General features: G+C 39.5%; 1 protein-coding gene across 5 annotated transcripts in view; it reads right to left on the minus strand.

Moving 5' to 3' along the window:
- The window catches only part of RABL3 (RAB, member of RAS oncogene family like 3), a 38,133-nt gene that overhangs the window by 17,336 nt on the left and 3,444 nt on the right, over positions 1–17,353 (minus strand). For 4 of the 5 annotated variants that reach the window (XM_010592929.3, XM_003412975.4, XM_023551753.2 and 1 more), the window contains exons 2-3: positions 15,872–15,963; positions 1,183–1,312 (exon numbers count right to left, since the gene is read on the minus strand). In XM_010592929.3, coding sequence (XP_010591231.1) covers positions 1,183–1,312; positions 15,872–15,963 — 222 coding nt within the window. The remainder of the gene's footprint in view (positions 1–1,182; positions 1,313–15,871; positions 15,964–17,353) is intronic. The other variant, XM_023551751.2, reaches the window with a different exon arrangement.

Raw genomic sequence — 17,353 nt, forward strand, 5'->3', positions numbered from 1 at the left:
CAGGCGCTCCTTGGAAACTCTATGGGGCAGTTCTACTCTGTCCTATAGGGTCGCTATGAGTCAGAATCGACTCGACGGCAGCGGGATATACATTGCGTTAATATATGCCATTATCGTATACTTTTTTCATGATGATGACATATTAATGTCATTATCTTGTAAGTATGTTTTGTGTCATTTATGAACATTTTATTTCATGACTGACACTTTCTCATGGATTTCTGACTAGCTGGGACATGGAACTCAACTACTACAACTCATCCTGTACTCTGAAGTGCGTATCCTATGGCGAGAACCTTCTCAACTGCTTTTTGTAGTGTCCACGACACCCTATGATGTAGGAAGACAATGCAAGAGGAATGTAAGGAATAAGGAAGGTACTCAATAAGTGCAATGCTTACCTAACACTGAGGGAGATCAAAGCACAGTGTAAATGAGATCCGATTACACATTTACCAGGAGAGGAGGGGTGAGGTGCCAAATCTTTTGATATTTTGATCAGAGGCAAAGTAAAATTATATTTCACAGTAAAAGATGTTTTAAAAAAGGAAAAATAAAAAGATAATGGAAGATACCCTAAAGGCATCAATGGTTCAGTCCCCTGACACATAATACATCTTTAGTTTTTACAGCCATCTGTGCAGGCATTCTATGAATTGCAATTACGTCTTCTATCAACACTTCCATCTGGAAGTCTGCTCCAGGTATGTGAATATTTGTAACTGGATGAAATTTCTGCACCCCCAGGCAGCTCTTTATAATTACGTAAGCCTCTCTGTAAGGAGGAGATGAAGAGTTCCCTGTATCTCTGTGACCTCTGGCTTAGAATGGACTGCTGATGGTTCTGCTGTATTTACTCGGTCGGCTGGAGAACAGCACTCCCAGGGGACGGTGTTTTCAAAGTCCCATGTTTTATGTCTTACCCCAAACATAACTTCCTCAATATTTAGTTCATGACAATAACATAACTAGAAACACTTAAACCGGATATTTAATGTTCTGAATTGCCTGGTTAAAACCTAGAAACACAAACTGGAATGTGATATAAGAGTTGAAATCACGAATGGTGAATACCTTAGATCTTTCTCAAATTCAGACGAGTACATCATCTCAGCGCGTTCTACATCAGATGATCTCTACTCCTAGGTCATTCATAGATGGTAGAAATACAAAACACTTTACCATTTACGGAATTGTAGAATACTGCTCTTGTGCTTTTCACACTGCTGGCACTGCCCACAGAGCCTCCAACATCCCATAATTCTATGTAGTAAGTCTTCTCTTCTGGGGTGCCTTCTTTATAGTCATGAACCTACCAAATCAATAGATTAAAATTATTACAGCTACTGAAAAAACTAGTAAGGGCCTTCTTTCCAGTTTAAAGCACTGGACATTCCCTGTCAGCCATCAGCTTATCATTATATAAACCACAATTTCTCTGGGCTCACACTCCCCATCTATAAAATGGAAGGTACTGGTGTTAATATCTAACATCTGTCCCAACTTTAATATTCTGTGGTTTGCCCTGGAATGGTGGTGTAACAGAAGAAAGCGGTTTTTATCTTTGTGACAAAGGTGTAAATTTTATTAAATTGCCACTTGGCCTCCTACAACATTTTTTTTTCTTCACTCCATTGCTTTTACTGAGTACTTCTCAAATTATGAGGCAGCGTCAATTCCAATTACGTAAAGTACTACCATTCCCATCTTTCTAATCAAATTGCTTCCTTAAAGATGCCAATGGCTCTCTCACCAAATCCGAATGCCTCTACTATTTTCAGCCCTTTTCTGATGCCTTGTTGAAACATTTTCTTTTACTGCCCCCTATCCTGATTCATCTCACTCTCCATTATTTCTGTCCCTTTTACTGGGTTCTCTTTATCATAAATTTGTGACTATTTTCTAAACCTCAGTTCTTAACCTCTGTTCTTTCCCCTACAACATCTTCTTGTGTTTCAGACACCTTTGGTTCACTAAACCAACAGCTATTCCCCAGTTGCCTTTTCCCATGCCCCCTCTTACTATACAGACTGGAAAGCCAGATGCCACTTTGCTTTTTCGGCAGTTAGGGATGGCCCCGTGATCTAGGTCTGCCCAATGACACTTAAGGGGAAGTCTGCTGGAGACTTCTGGGAAAGCTCTTGCTTTTCCTGATAGAAGGAGCAAATGTTGATGCTGTGCCTTCTCCCTTTTCCCTGCCTTGAACAAAGGCACAATGCTTGGAACTACAGACGCGATCGTGCATGCCTCCTAAGGATCCTATCCAATCTTTTGAGTTGCTGTTGTCAGTTTGATCCCATACAGTTCTTAAAAGAGCATAATGCTCAAAGCAGACATATTTTACTAGTTAAGCTAAACTATTGTTTGGTTTTACAAAGACTTCAGGGAACATTTTTGTTTTAAGGTTTAAAGATTATTTCAGGGCAATAGTTTCAGGGGTTCATCCAACCATCATGGCTCCAGGAAGTCTAGAGTCCGTGAGAATTTGAAATTCTGTTCTTCATTTTCCTCTTTTTGATGAAGATTCTTTTATTGAATCTTTGATCAAAATGTTCAGTAATGGTAGCCAGGTATCATCCAGTTCTCCTGGTCTCCTGGCAAAGGAGGCAGTTGTTCATACAGTCAATTAACCACACATTCCGTATCCTCCCCCTACTCCTGATTCTCCTTCCTCTGTTGCTCCAGGTGGATAGAGTCCTATAATAATTCTTGGTGATTTCAATATTTATATAGATGACCTTTTCAATATGCTGGCCTCTCAGTTCCTTGCCCTTCTCTCTTCCAATGATCTGGTTCTCTACTGAGTTTCAGTTACTCATTGGCATGGTCATACCTGAGTCCTTGTAAGCACCAACAACTGTAACCCCTCCATAATCTCAAGTCTGAGCATCTCATTCTCTGATCACCTATCTTCCTACACTGACCCACCACCCTGCATCTGTACCCATGTAATTTGCCTTCCCTCCTGCTATTAGAGATGGATTGTCTGTGCTCCTAAGGGCAATGTCTCCTCTTGTCCATAAAATCTTATCCTCTCTTGCTCACTCAGAGATGTAACTCCACCAATTCTCCCCTCTCTCTATCAATAATTTTCCCTTTCTGCTAGATAATTCTCACCCACATGCAAAATACCACAGTTTTCCTCATCTTATGAAACAAAAAACCTCCTGACTTCTTGTCCTCCTTCAGCTACCATGCCACTTCTCTGTTCGTTTATATAGCAAAACCTCTCCAAAGAAAGTCTATTTGAACCTGTAATCTTTTTTCTCATATTTTCTTTTGAACTCATTCTTATCAAACTTTTTCTCAAGCACCACACTGAACTATTCCTTTTTGAGGTCACCAATGATCTCCTCATTGCTAAATCAAATGGTCAATGATCAGTGTTCACCTTACTCCACCATTTGACATAGCTGATCATTCCTTCTATCTTGCAATACTTTCTTCATTTACCTTCTGGGACATTATACTTTCTTGGTCTTCTTCCCACCTCAATGGCTAATCCTCAGTCTCCATTTTTCTGATCTCTAAACTACTAGAGTATCCCAATGTTTAGTTCTTGGATCTCTTTTCTTCTCCAGCAACACTTGCTCTCTTGGCAATTTCATCTATTCTTATAACTTTAAATGTTATCTTTATGCTGATGAATTCCAAATTCATATCTATCCTGGACCACCCCTTGAAATTCAGACTAGCATACCTACCAGATTACAACTTGAATGTCTAACATGCTCCTCAAACGTTAGTCCAAAAATATTTCCTGATATTCCTCTCAAAACTACTCTCTCAGTTTTCTCTGTCTCAGAAAGGAAACTCCATCTTTTCAGTTGACTTGGACTAAAAACTTAAGAGTGACCCTTGACTCTTCTCTTTTAAATATATTAAAAAATACATCACCGCCTCCGCTATTACCCCTTGAGAAAAGCCTCTATCCACTTCTTTGCCAAGATTAATGTAATGGTCTCTCAGTTGGTCTCCCTACTTGAGCCTTGGTACCCCCTCCCTCATTTATTTTCCACACAGAAGCTACAGTGATCCTTTAAAAATGCAAGTTAGGTCATATTACCTTTCCACTCAAAACGCTCCAATGACTTTGTCACTCAGAGTAAACTCCAAAGTTTCTCCTTTTCTCACAGTCTAGATTCTTCAAGCACTTATTTTCTGTACTATATAGCTATTTCAGGAACAAATTCTGATATATGGCAACCTTACCTATACAGTTAAGAGCCACAGTATAGCATGGGGGTTCTTAAAAGGGGTGTATGTCAGAATCTTCTAAGACTTTTTTTTTGAGAAATACACATGCCAGACCTCATTCCAGACCTACTGAATCAGGACCTTTAGGGTTCAGTCCTAGGCGTGGATATGTGGAAAAATTCTCCAAATGATTCTGATGTAACTTCTATTTAAGGACTACTGACTTTATTAAATTGGACTATTTTGGTATCAAGAGGTCTAGATTATTGTCCTTGATTGCCACTGGTTATTCCTGGTAGCCAGTTTCTTTGCCTATAAAAGGAGTTGTATTAGGTGATTTCTAAAGTATTTACTAGCTTTGAAATAATAATTTAAAAAAAAGGTAGCTCAGTAGTTAACATAAATGTCATAAAATGCACTAAAGCACACCTACTATATTCAACAAAATGCTTCACACTTTCGGTTATTTGCAATTTTTTTTGTCCAAGATCGTTTGGCCCAAGGAAAGGGTTAAATAAATAAGGTACCTATAGAAGTTATACTGACATAAAGAAAAGACAATTATGAGACTGACAACAAAGAGGGTAGGACAGAAAAATGAGAATAACAAAGCCACAGCAGTTTGGGACCATTATGGATAATGGAAATTAACCCTCCAGACTGTGATAAAAGGTATCATTATTTTGCTATGTGGCACAAATAACTGATAAAAAGTGATCATGCCAAGTCATCAATAAAGAGGTTTAACTACATGAGTTATGTTTAAGAACGCAGAGGCATATATATTTTAGCGAGATTTTTAAATCAAAACAATTGAAACAATACAAAGAGCTATAAGGGGTGAGTTATCAGTTATTAAAAAGCTCAGCTGCTTCCGTGATGCTTCCCTGCCCCTGCCCTCCTCCCCTGCCCCGAACAACCAGCGTGGCTTAGCTGCCCTCCTGTTTGCTCCCGTAACACCCGTACTCTCGTCTATCATCTCACTAACCACACTGTCATATTTATCTGCCCACATCTTTCCTATTAGGCTCTAAGCTTAAGGACAGGAACCCTGTATTCTTCATCTTTGTAGCTCCAGAAAAGAGCATAATATTGGCACATAGTAGATACTTCGATGTTTGTTAAGTCAATGAATAGATTTAGGAAAACTTATCCTCTAAGATTTTATAATACTCAATTTATTATTTTACTGAATCCCAAACCAACCAAACCACCAAACCTACTGCTGCTTAGTCGATTCCAGCTCATAGTGACCCCTTAGGGTTTCCAAGGCTGTAAATCTCTACGGAAGCAAACTGCCACATCTTTCTCCCATGGAGCCGCTGGTGGTTTTGAACTGCCAACCTTCCAGTTAGCAGTCGACTGCTTTACCCACTGTGCCACCAGGGCTCCTTACGGAATTACAGTAATTCTCAAGTATTGTTCTGAGAATGAACTAAATGAGAATAGGAAGTCTGTTAAAAATACAGATTCCTGGACCACCCCTAAAGCTTCTGGGGGTAGTGCTCAAAAATCTGTGTTTTTTAAAAAACCTCCCTATGGGAGCCTAGGAATCCAGATGGGGGCCTGGTAGTGCAGTGGTTAAGTGTCTGGCTGCCAACTGAAAGGTCTGCAGTTGAAATCCACCAGCCACTCCTTGGAAACCTTATGGGGCAGTTCTACTCTGTCCTATAAGGTTGTTACGAGTCAGAATCGACTTAACGGCAACAGGTTTGGGTTTTTTAAGGGATCCTGATACAGAGTTACATTTGGCAACCACTGCAATACACTACTTTTTTGCTCTGAAGTTACTTGAAATGTCTAATGTTACCTCCCCTGAAAGACTGTAACTCCTCTGAGAACAGTCATCATGTTATATAATCCCAGGGCAGTCTGCTCTCTCAGCCTTGCAGTGTTATCAAGTCTGTCAACCAACTCTCTCTGGCTACATACACTCCCAAGCCAGTGTGACCCCATTCATTTATACTCTTCTCCACCATAAAATACTTTCTCTAATCAAATCTTCTCATCCTTCCAGAATTAGAAGAGAAGGTACTCTCTCTCCAACTTGCTTGATCATATCTGACTGTTTAACTTAATTCAAATGGAATGAGTCCTAAGAGCTTTAAACCTGTGGCTTGCAGCTTGTAGCTATAGCATTATATCTTTTACATAGATGAGTGATCTCCAAGGGAAAACTTGACACTATAACAAGTATTGCTCTTGACGCAATAAGTGGTACCTTGATGCTAATACTAAAAGCCCAACATAATTGGGGGTAATGCTAAACTATAAGAAATTCGTTTTATATTTAAATCAGGTCACCAAGGACCTGGTATTTAAAGTCATTACAGACCTTAGCACCTGGCAGATGCTCTAGGCGCTAAGGTCTATAATGACTTTAAATACCAGGTCCTTGGTGACCTGATTTAAATATAAAACACATTTCTTATCTGCCAGGCGCTCCTTGGAAACTCTATGGGGCAGCTCTACTCTGTCGTATAGGGTTGCTATGAGTTGGAATTGACTTGATGGCACTGGGTTTACAGACTTACTGTTACTGAGTTACACGAGGAAGGATTTTCTCAACAGGAAGCAACACCGTGTGCTGATTATCAAACGGAAAAAGGAACCACACTCCTCAATGTTGCTGTCTACACGGACCTTCTCATTTACTCACCTCTTTACTTTTTATCAGAAAGCAAACCAAGACTAAGAACAAAAGGTTTTTGGTTCAGTTGAAGAGTTCACTCATTTATAACTTTTAAAAAGCAGAAGCCAATTTAGTAAAGAAAATGACACATGCTAAAAAAGCAAACTGTATGTCATAGACGCTTCTCAATAAGTTTGGTTTAATACTCCTGCCTGCAGAATTACACTTAAAAAGAGGCAGGAGACTAGGAGGTCTGGGAGAGAACCGGGAGAAAAGAGAGGAGGGTAGAAAAGAACAACTGGGAGAGTGTACCTGGGGAGCAGGAACTGAACTTGTCTCATTCCATGCTGTACCTCCAATTCATCGCACAGTGCCTGGTACCCACAACGTATGCAATGTATTTACTGAATGAACAAATGAATGAGTGAATAATATAAAGATTATTGCTAATTGCCTATTCCTTTTCAGTGACTCTTCTTTTGCTTTCAGCCAAGCTCATTTCCTCTTTTTTGAAAAAACCTTCCATTATTTGACTTCTGAAAATGGTGAAAGATTGATTTAAATCTGTCTCTATTTCCTCTCTGCCTGCTCACATCATTTGGTTTCTGCCACCTGTATTTCACTGTACTTTCAAACATCAGTTTGAAAAATCCAATGTATTTTTTCCCCCCCTTTTTTCTCATGCTTATATCTCTGCAGTATTTCATACTGAAAATCAATCCCTCCTTTGAATCCTTCTTTGCTCCTGTGGTATTTCACCATCTTGGCTACCTACTACTTCTTTGACCAATCATTCCCTGACCCCTCTTTAACCTTCAACTCTCTATACAAGGTCCCAAGGTCCTCTCTCTGCTCTTCTCTTTCTAAAAACCTCAACAACTCCCATGGCTCAGCAGATGATTCCAACTCAGAATTCCTTCCTGAGTTTCCGCACCTCACTTCCACTTGCTTTCTGCGCAGCTCCAGCTGGATAGCTAGCCGATACCTCCCTCTACCCTGTCAGAACGAACTCATCATTTCCTCCTCTTTCACATGTAATACATCCCCCTTCTTGGGGAATAGTCCATCCACCCAGTTGTCCAAGCCAACCATTCAACAGTTAACACCTGGTGTAATTTTTCGTTTTTCTCAAGCACCTCACGTTGTCTTTTCAACTGCTATAACATTTATTTTCTTTAACAGCACTGTCCAGTAGAACTTTCTGCGATGATGTCAATGTCCAATATAGTAGCCGTTAGCCATATATGACTATCAAGTACCTGCAATGCGGCTAGTTCAACTCAGGAACTAAATCTTAAATTAAATTAAAATTAGCCACGAAGCTAGTGGCTACCATACTGAGCAGCATTAGGATATTTTTCTCACCGTTCTGGAACATTTTGGAACAGCATAGTGGTTAAGAGCACGGGCTCTTGAACCAGACTTCCTGGGTTTGAACCCCAACTCCATCACTCACTAGTGATGTGACCTTAGACTAGTCATTTCACACCTCTCCTCTGGGCCTCAATTGGGTTGTCGTAGGAATTAAATGAGTTGTGTGTAAAATGAATACCTAGTAAGCACTATAAAATGTTAGCTATTGTTATTATTGTTGTTTTAGGTCCATTCTTCCGTCCACTACATACATAATACCACATTAAACAATGAATGTATATATACATATATATAAAAACCCATTGCCATCCAGTCAATTCCAACTCATAATGGCCCTATAGAACAGAGTAGAACTGTCCCAAGAGTTTCCAAGGAGTGCTTGATGGATATGAACAGCCAACCTTTTGGTTAGCAGTCGTAGCACTTAACCACTACGCCACCAGGGTTTCCATATATGTGTGTGTATATAGGGTCGCTATGAGTCGGAATCGACTTGACGGCACTGGGTTTTTTTGTTGAGTGTGAGTGTGTGTGTATATATATATACAAACCAGGAGGAACCCTGGTGGCACAATGGTTAAGCACTCGGCTGCCGACCAAAAGAAAGGTTGGTGGTTTGGACGCACCCAGCGGCACTGCGGGAGAAAGACCTGACCATCTGTACGGGACAGTTCTACTCTGTCACGTGGGGTCGCCATGAGTCGGAAATCCACTCAACAGCACCTAACAACAACACCCCAACATATATAAACCTAGTCCCACTTACCAGATCCCATCTTATATTCTTTGTGACATAAAGACCACGCCTTTTTGATTGTAGCGCTTGTACACTGTTATGCTGCCCAAAGAGGAATTCAATAAATACTGATTGTACGTAATGCGTAAATCAGAGTTAAAACCCCATTAAAGCAACAAAATGACGAAGTCAATTTTCTTATAATTTGTGAAAAGATTAAATCCTGCAAATCTTGTTTTCATAATTAAGAGTGACCATGCAGTTGTATTAGTCCCATTACCCTTAACTAGTGAAGTTAGAAGAATGAAGAATACCACAAAATAAAACTTTTCTCCCCTTCCCCTTCAGTTCAGTTATGAACAACCTCTGCACTCAAGGCTAAATTCAAAATGTGAATAGTTACCGAGTACATATATTAAACTCATCAGCTTCACCTAGTACTTGGAACAATTGCACTGTCATCTTTATCACTCTATTTTTAGTTGGCTCTTAACAGATCTGAAGTGAGCTAAACGAGGAAACCATGCGTATTTATGGACCTACAGCAATTCTGGAGACCCCTCTCACAGGTTTCAGTAACACAGAAGCTGTATTTGCAATATAAAAGCTGCTGTGGAAGACAGAGTTCTTTCAAGCTATTTAGGTAAAAGCTTTATAAAATTTAATCATTCTTTCTAAAGAGAACTGTTCACTTTATCATAACAACAGTCAGAACGATTTACATGTCTGTGACAACTTTTCTTGAGGTTATGGTTTTAAAATGCCTTTTACTTATGGTGTCACTCAAGAAAAGTATTCTTCCCAAAGTTGGAACACAGAGATCAACCAAACTAGGATACAATGAACAGTAATAAAAGCAAGGTCATTTTCAGCCCCACATGTCCCATTCTTTCATAATGATGCAATTCAGGTCAGACTGGTTTTAAAGGAGTCAATGAGTACCACACTCATTCCAGTAAAGTCAGTCACATCATAACATGGCATTTGCCTTGACTGCTGTAGCTTTTATCCCAGCCTCCTTGTGGGCAGTTTTATGCCCTTCCCAGTGTTCCTTTTAAGTACAGAGCAAATGTAAACATCTGCAAACAGTCCAGTATAAGCTGACTCAAAGCAACTCTACTTTCTCCAAAAGCAGAGGTTTCCAAAGGGGAATGCTGCTGTTACTTCTAAAACTTGGTAAGAATCTTGAGAACTAACTTATCTCATGTTGTCCTAGTCACTGAGACTTGTGCTGAAGTCCTTACAGACACAACCAAATCTCCACCCTCATACACAGGGGACTGTCAGAACAAAGCTCCTTCTGGGAATTTTGACACCAGCTACCCCAAGACACTTTATATCCCAGTTATCTTTGGTTGGAAACCCTGGTGGTGTAGTGGTTAAGAGCTATGCCGTTAACCAAAAGGTAAGCAGTTCAAATCCATCAGGAGCTCCTTGGAAACCCTATGGGGGCAGTTCTACTCTGTCCTTTGGGTCGCTATGGGTCAGAATCAACTCTACGGCAACACGTCAAGTCCAAGTGTATCTTTGGTTATCATACATATTGGGCCTTTAATTGGTATCTCATATTTTTGCCCACAAACTGCTTTCTGCTTCCTCCGTCCACCCATCATTCAACCTCCAGTTGATCCCTTTCTCCAAATTTTCCCACTCTCCTCCTGGAACAGTACTCCATGGTTCCAAAATCTCATCACGCCCTAGCCTTAGCCGCATTCTATTAACTGACACCTGCCTCCACCCTGAAGATACAACTTCTCCTGTCCCCTCTCAGACGGATACTGTTCATTCTTCTACATTCTGACTAGTTTGGGGTTGAGAAACAAGAAATGCCTTGCTTATCATCTAAAGCTATTTCTAGTACATTATCAAAGGATTATAAGAAAACCCCATGTTTTTCTGAGGCTTGGGAACACCTAGCTATCCTCCCTTCCCCATCTGCCTTGTTGTTGACACCTACCAGCCTCCTGTCAGCATCTGCTCTCAGTCTTGCCCCTCTGTTGCAGGTCTTGCATTAACTACTTCTGTATCCACCTGGAAAACTCATTCCACGCCTGACCCAGTATTCCTCAAAGTGCTATCCAAATACACCAGAATCATCTTAGGTGCTCCATAAAATACAGATTCCTGGGCAACATGCATAGCTCTGAACCAGAATATCTGGTTTACGGCAAGCCCAAATATCAAACTAAAAGACTAAGATCCGTAGACTAATTATGAATAAAAAAAATCTAACTATCTTCTCTTTATGAGAGACACACCTTAAACATAAGGACACAGAAAGCATGACAGTTAAAAGGTGGAAAGAGGATACACCATGCAAACACTAACACAGATAAGTTGATGTAACTATGTTAATATAAGACAAAATAGACTTTCAGATAAGATGTATTACCAGATATACAGAGAAACATATCACAGTGATAAAATGTTAACTCCTTCAGAAAGTTTAAATATTTTAAAATTAGTATAAACCTAATAATATAACCTCAAAATATATAGATGAAAAAGCTGACACAAGTAAAATAAGGAACAGTCAAGTCCACACTTATAATTGAAGATTATAATACTCATTTCTTAACAACTGGTGAAGTAAACAGCCAAAAACATTAGTAAAGAAAATATTTGAACAAAATGGTGAACAAACTTGACCTAAGATTTGAACAAAATCACGAACAAACTTGACCTATTTAGAATGCTGCATCCAATAAATTACAGAATACACATTCTTTTCAGCTGCGCATGGAGTATTTACCCAAACTGACAGTGTAATGGGACATAAGACAAATTTCAAAGGATGAAATCATACAGTGTATGCTCTCCGAGCACAAGGAAATTAAGCAAGAAATCAATAGTTAAAAGATACCATTCTTGGAAATGAAGCAGTAGACTTCTAAATAACCCATGAGTCAAAGAAGAAATTACAATGGAAATCAGACAATATTTTGAGCTAAATAGTAATAACTGAAATGTCAGGGATGTAGCTCTGATTAGACAGAAATTTAGACCTTAGAGCTCTAAAGAATGCCTGAGAAAATAAATCAAACAACTGCCCATTTTAAGAAATTAGAAAAAACATAGCAATATTAAACCCAAAGAAAGTATGCACACAGTGAAGGTAAAAGCAGATATTAATGAAATAGAAAATAAACATATAAAAAAAGCAGGAAAGCCAAAAGCTGGTTCTTGAGAGGATCTGGAAAGACTGATCAAGAAAATAAGAGAAAAGCTACAAATTACTGATACCACGACTGAAAAAGGTAGTATTATTTCAGATACTACAGATATTGAAAGATAATAAGATATGAAAACAAATTTATTGATAATAAATTTGACAATTTACATGAAACTAACAAATTGTTTCAAAAACAAAAGCTACCAAAGCTGACACAAGAAGTACAGAAATATTTTCTATTTATTACTGAAACTGAATGTTATTTAAAAATTTCCCACTAAGAAAAGCTTAGGTACAGATGGTTTCACCTATGAATTCTTTCAAATAGCTAAGGAAGAAATAAATCCAATCTCACACAAGCTCTTCCAGAGAACAGACACAGAGAAAATACTTTCCCACTTATTTTATGAGGGTAGCATAACCCCGATACCCAAAACCTACAAGAAGATTATAAGAAAGGAAAATAAGCCAATCTTTTTCATGAATTTACATTTAAATATGTGAAGAAAAAAAAAAGTTAGCAAACTGAATCTATTGATATATGAAAAGACTAATACATCAAGACCATATTGGATTTATTCCAGGAATGCAAGATTGGCTTAACAGTTAGAAATCAATCAACATAATTTACCAGAGTAACAGAATGAAGCAGGAAAATCATGATTATCATTAAAAAGCAACTGATAAAACTCAACACCCATTCATGACACAAAATCTCATCAAAACAGAAATAGAAGAGAATTCCTTTATACCCTCTCCTCACTGACATGGTTAGGTTCCAAAGACCAGGTCGTTATGCAAAATCGCTGTTACACAAAATGGAAGATGATTGCGTCAGATTACAAAATGGATGATGACCACATCATTACATACCTGCCAAAGCACTGACAATCATGGCCCAGCCAAGCTGACACATAACCTTAACCATCACAGCCAATGCTACTCTTATCTAGCACCGTGGCATTCGTTACTGCCAGATGTATATCGTTAATGTGCAAAACAGTCGGATAGTAGATTTTTTACTACTGTTGTAAATGTGAAAAGTTGGATGATGAGATAGTTGATAAGGGAGGAGAAGGTATGATCTGACAAAGCATGTTGTTGTTATTTTAACTCACGGTGACCCCATGGTTTCAGAATAGAATTGTACTCCACAGCGTTTTCATGGCTGTGAGCTTTCAGAAGCAGATCATTTGGCCTTTTTTCTAGGTGACTCTGAGTTCAAACCACCAACCTTTTGGTTCATAGCTGAGCACTTAACCATTTCTGCCACACAGGGGCTCCATTATATTGAAAATTTCCCCTAAGACTGGGAATGAGACAAATTAAATTTCCCATTACTACCTCTATTCAATATTGTACTGGAGGTTTTAGCCAATACAACGAGACAAGGAAAAAAAAATAAAGGAAAAGGTAAGTAACATGAGTAGACTAGGCTCTGGGTAGGGATGGGACTAAAGGCCAGGGCAGAGATGCGGAGGGGGGGGGGGGTGCAGAAATCTGAACCAAAGTTCAATTTCAGCTCCAGACTGTAAAGCTTCTCTGGTCCTCTCAATAACCTGTACGCAAGTAGATGAAATAAAAGGCTCACAGAGGTAAAGTTGACTAGTCTAAACTTATTCTTTAATAAGCAAAGGCAATATGGGGGCTGACCTAGGATTTAGAGGTTCAAATCTAAGATTCTTTTCAATATATCACGCTCTCTCACAGAAAGAGATCTAGAAAAGTCCAAGGGGAAGTTGTGCCCAGAACTATGGGTTCTCCCAAACCTAAGTAAAGTTCCCTTTGAACTCATTATCTAGGATTTGTTTCTCTTCTATATCTAGGACTTTGGGCATTCTGATGGGCTGAAATGATACAGACAGGTCCCCTCCTACGTCAAACTCATGGAAATGCTGGAAAAGTGTGGGGGGAAAAAAAAGAGAGAAAAAAGAAGTCAAGCTCAAAGAAAGAAAGGGAAATTCCTAGATTCTTGAAATGAAGAAAGAACTTAAAATCAGAGTGCAAAGTGGGAACTGGCCCAGATTCAGATACGGCTCCAGTGGCCGGTATCTGGAGTTTCAGTGCCCATCTAGGAAGAGCAGATCTCTTTTCCAGCTTTTAAGGCAAAGGTGTATGTGGATGAGTGATAACAACTAGCCTGCAGTTGTCTTCAGGAAATCCTTGGTGGGCTGCCCAGTCAGCCAAAGACAGAGTAGGAAAAACTTTGTCCAGTGGCTCAGAAAAGCAGCAAAAACGTGCTGCATGTCAAGAACCTTGGGTGGGGAGTGGTAGAGAGTGAATAAAACGTCCACAAGAAACGGGAATCTCAGGCCTGTGCCACATTCAGATGCTGGGGAATTTACATTACCTATTTTTTTTTTTATACCAAAAAACAAACCAAACCATTGCCATCGAGTCGATTCCAACTCAGAGAGACCCTACAGAACTGAGTAGAACTGCCCCATAGGGTTTCTGGGGAGCAGCTGGTAGATTTGAATTGCCGACCTTTTGATTGCAAGCTGAGCTCTTAAGCACTGTGCCATTAAGGCTGTCACTTCCTTAATCAACCACTTAACTCTAACTATTGTCTCTGAGTTCTATGTGGTTACTGCAATGGGTTATTGAATACACAAGAGAAGTAGAGAGTTCCATGGGAGGGATGGCTGGGGTCAGAGCTGGTAAAATGTTAGAGAGTGGAGGTATGTCTGGCATCTACCTCCCAGGGATCAGCCTTGGGCCGATCTTGGTTCACATTATGCCCCCTGAAGTCAGATGGGCTGTGATGATGCTACTACTACCACTACTCCCACCATTTTACAAATGGCTTCAAAGAACTGAAAAGAAGTAACTGTCAGTTTCCCAGTGCCGTCTTAACTACTATTCCTACTTCTTTGTTTTTTAACTCCAAGGAGAGAGCTGTGTCAGCAGAAGAAAGACTTGCTCTGAACTAGCCAAGATCAGAAAAGACCAACAACATCTGGGAAGATATTTAATGTAGTGGAAACTTCACCTGCGCCTTCCTAAATATGAAATGGAACAGATGACCTAGACGTGAGGCTCCAAAAGCTTTTGCCTTGACACTGTATTTCCAGGCATAGCTTAACTGAACTCTAGATATACATCACAGTAATTAAAACTGATGTCTCTGGGAATAGACTGAGTTCAAACCTTGGCTCTGCTTCTTATGACCTGAGTGAATCTGGTCAAGTTACTTTACTTCCCTATGCCTTAAGTTTCTGTACTATATCTCACAGTTTGGAAAAGATTAAATAGACAGACGTGTAAAGGATTTAACATAGTGCCTGGTACAGAGCAGGTGATTAATAAGGTAGCACAGTGGTTAAGTGCTCAAGTTGCTAACCAAAAGGTCAGCAGTTCGAATCCACCAGCTGCTCCTTGGAAACCCTATGTATGGGGCAGTTCTACTCTATCTTATGGGGTCACTATGAGTTGGAATTGACTCCATGGCAACAGGGTTTGGTTTAATGTTATTACTTAGTCTTGTTTACAGTACTATAATTTGATCATACAATCTGAAGGCACTATCACCATCTTGGAAAACCTGGTGGTGTAGCAGGTAAGTGCTGAGGCTGCTAAACAAAAGGTCAGCAGTTCAAAACCACCAGGCATTCCTTGGACACCCTATGGGGCAGTTCTACTCTGTCCTCTAGGGTCGCTATGAGTCAGAACTGACTCCGTGGCAATGGATTTGGACTTTTTTGTTTTATCACCATCTTTAATATAACTATTGAAAAACTAAAACATAAAAGGCACATACTCTGACATCCACTGAGCAGCCCACAGTCCACGATGGATTTCCCAGCACTTGATTTTGGCATAAGAGATGAACTAGTGAAGATTTGCCAACACCTGTAAAAGATACAACACTCAATTCAGGTAAGTGTAAGAGGCATGCTTGAAATCTATTCTGGCATGAATAAGATAGGAAATGTGCAAAAATAATGAGACGTAAAGCATGGCTGTTAAAAGGGTGTTCAAACAGTACCAACAATACAATAAACCTTATGAACAAGGTGAAAAAGATGGTCGAGGGAAATGATCCTCAAATTCAGCATGCAGCAGAATCACCTGGAGGGCTTGTGAAAACAGACCTTGCTGGTTCCCACCCGCGAAGTTTCTGATTCAGCAGGTCTGTGGTGGGGACCAAGATGCTGCACTTTTAACAAGTTCCCAGGTGATGCTGATGCTACTTGTTTAGAGGCTTCCTTTTGAAAACCAATGGTCAAGGGAAATTTCATGTAAACTAAACCATTCCTTTTGAATGATTTCACCTAATTAGCCTGTTTTAGAATTATAACATCTTTTTTTTTTTATTTTTTAATAGATCTTAGAGGTAATCTCCATCCTGAATACCAATTTAGAGGTCCCTTTCACAGGTCTTAGATGGTTAGATGGTCTTCCAGACTGTTCTTGAGCACTGTCAATGACAGGGGTTCACCATTTCACGATTTCCTATTTAGACACTCCAGTTCTCTAATATAGTGATTTAAAAAAGTCAGCCAACCACCTGGTGGAGACAATTCTACTCCCTCTTTTACATTCTGGTCCTTTACCTTAGACAATATTTTATCTTCTTTCAGGCCTCCTGGGCTCAGGGAAGTCCAGTTACCAAGGCTAACGGCAGCATTCTGACATTTGTATGATGAGAAAAGGGAATGAACTCTCTTCCTACACCTGTCGGTGGAGTCATTCATTTAAGAGCATCCTGGGAACGCCGCATGCCAAGCACAGCTGGTGAATCTTTATGCGTCACTAGTTGTACTGAAGAGTTAGATCACCTCTGATGTGCGCTATCAAGTATCGACCTTTTGCTTATGTTTATTTTTATAAAAAGTTATATTTACAAAAAAATCTAGAAGACACTTATGTCTTCTCGAAGACAAAAGCACCTGAAGACCACTACTGTGTAGGTTTATCTAATCCCATAACCAGGGTTTTTCTATAAACATGTTATTGTGGTCATACATACAGCGCGTACTTAAAACAACAGCATCGCATGAATGTAATTCCTGTCACTGAATTGTACGCGAAGACTGCTGAAATGTCAGATATGTTGTTACATGTATACTTACCACGATAATAAACAAAATAAAATAAAAACATTTTAAGACTTCGTTTACACAGCTTGTTCTGTCTGGAATATTCTACTCCCTGTCCCCATCGGCCTGGTGAATTAATCTTTCAAGACTCAGTATTATTACAATTGTGGTCTTTTCTGACTCCACACAGGTAGAGCTAA

The sequence above is a fragment of the Loxodonta africana genome, chromosome 1, assembly GCF_030014295.1.
Source record: "Loxodonta africana isolate mLoxAfr1 chromosome 1, mLoxAfr1.hap2, whole genome shotgun sequence".
Classification (NCBI taxonomy): domain Eukaryota; kingdom Metazoa; phylum Chordata; class Mammalia; order Proboscidea; family Elephantidae; genus Loxodonta; species Loxodonta africana.